At 43.3% G+C, this 1,285-nt stretch overlaps 1 protein-coding gene across 1 annotated transcript; it reads right to left on the reverse strand.

Annotated features, from left to right (window-relative positions):
• Positions 1 to 456: 456 nt before the first annotated feature.
• On the reverse strand, positions 457 to 819 carry SARC_16474 (hypothetical protein; the record flags this gene model as incomplete). The annotated part of the gene is made up of 1 exon (XM_014289421.1): positions 457 to 819. A coding segment is annotated over one exon (363 nt), but the record flags the coding sequence as incomplete, so codon positions are not given.
• Between the last annotated feature and the right edge of the window lie 466 nt (positions 820 to 1,285).

A 1,285-nucleotide genomic window follows, 5' to 3' on the forward strand; every position in this document is an offset into this window, starting at 1 on the left:
CACCCCTTGCTTAGCAACCAGTCCCTCTGTTGCACCCGTCGTCTTCTGTGGTTCGGTAGTGAGTATCTCTCGCACTTCCGCATCCACGCCTGTATCGCATACCAATCAATGCCTAAGAATTGGTATACAGAGTATGTGTCCAAAAAGGTAACAATACATAAATTATGTGTGCTGTTGAGTATAGCCTTTGATAGCAATGCCCAGTTGAACCCATATTAAGGAGTTGCCTTGTGAATAGTAAACTTGTGTACTGTTATATGTCACGTGATTCTACCCATCTCGGACCGTCTCTACGTCCTATCTCGCACTCTCATGCGTACTCAGCAACGATTCCAACACACGTTCTACACAACAACACTCTACATGTACTCTAGCTGCCTATCTTGGGTTTTAGGTTTTAGGGTTCATGCTACATTTGGAAGTCTAAATTAGAAAAAAAACACTTTTCCTTCTTGTCTATGCACCTCCTGCGGTGGCCTCTGGGTTCAGTTCCACACCCTCATCAGCACTCGATTGTGTGTCAGTCGTATTGGTAGACTGCTCTTCCATAGCTGGTGTCACATGGTCGGACTTCACATTTCCTGTCGTGTCATTGGTAGATACGTGTTTTTCTGGCTCGCCATTGGTGGATATGTGTTTTTCTGGCTCCGCATCCGTTGAGGTGATAACAATCCGCTCACTGCCCTGTAGAAGTTCGGTAATCTCTGGAGTTGTCGGATTGTCCGATTTTTTCTCCGTATTATCCGACTTGACTCCTTCTTTAAGGACAGATGGACTTCTCTCCGTGGTATCTTTGCGCACCCCGCTTTCGACTACAGGCTTATATCCGGTGTTATTCACTGAACGAAGTTTATTTAATCGGAAGTAACATGATATTGAATACCTGATTTGGTAGTAGTATAAATGGACCGCACAAAATCGAATATGCTTGCTCACTGATGCATGCCGATATAACTGTCGCAGGTATCCTTGGGTATGCACGTACACATAAACATACATATGTAAACAAGTAGAGCCTTTAAGCAAATGGGCATGCGACATCACTATTGCATGTATTGTTGGGCTGTACAGATTCACATACTTTCATATGTGAACTAATCGACAATTGTGCTCATGCCTGGGCAAGTGACTATTATATGCAATTGTAACGTCCAAAAGAGATATTTCAGGCAACGAAGGTATTCTTCCCATTGATGCCATATTGGTTTTCCAAATGCATGCAGAAGTTAAACTACCCTGTATTCTCGAGAGGGGATACCCTTAACATATGAATCAGCCAGTATAT

Source organism: Sphaeroforma arctica, assembly GCF_001186125.1.
Source record: "Sphaeroforma arctica JP610 unplaced genomic scaffold supercont1.8155, whole genome shotgun sequence".
Lineage (NCBI taxonomy): Eukaryota > Ichthyosporea > Ichthyophonida > Sphaeroforma > Sphaeroforma arctica.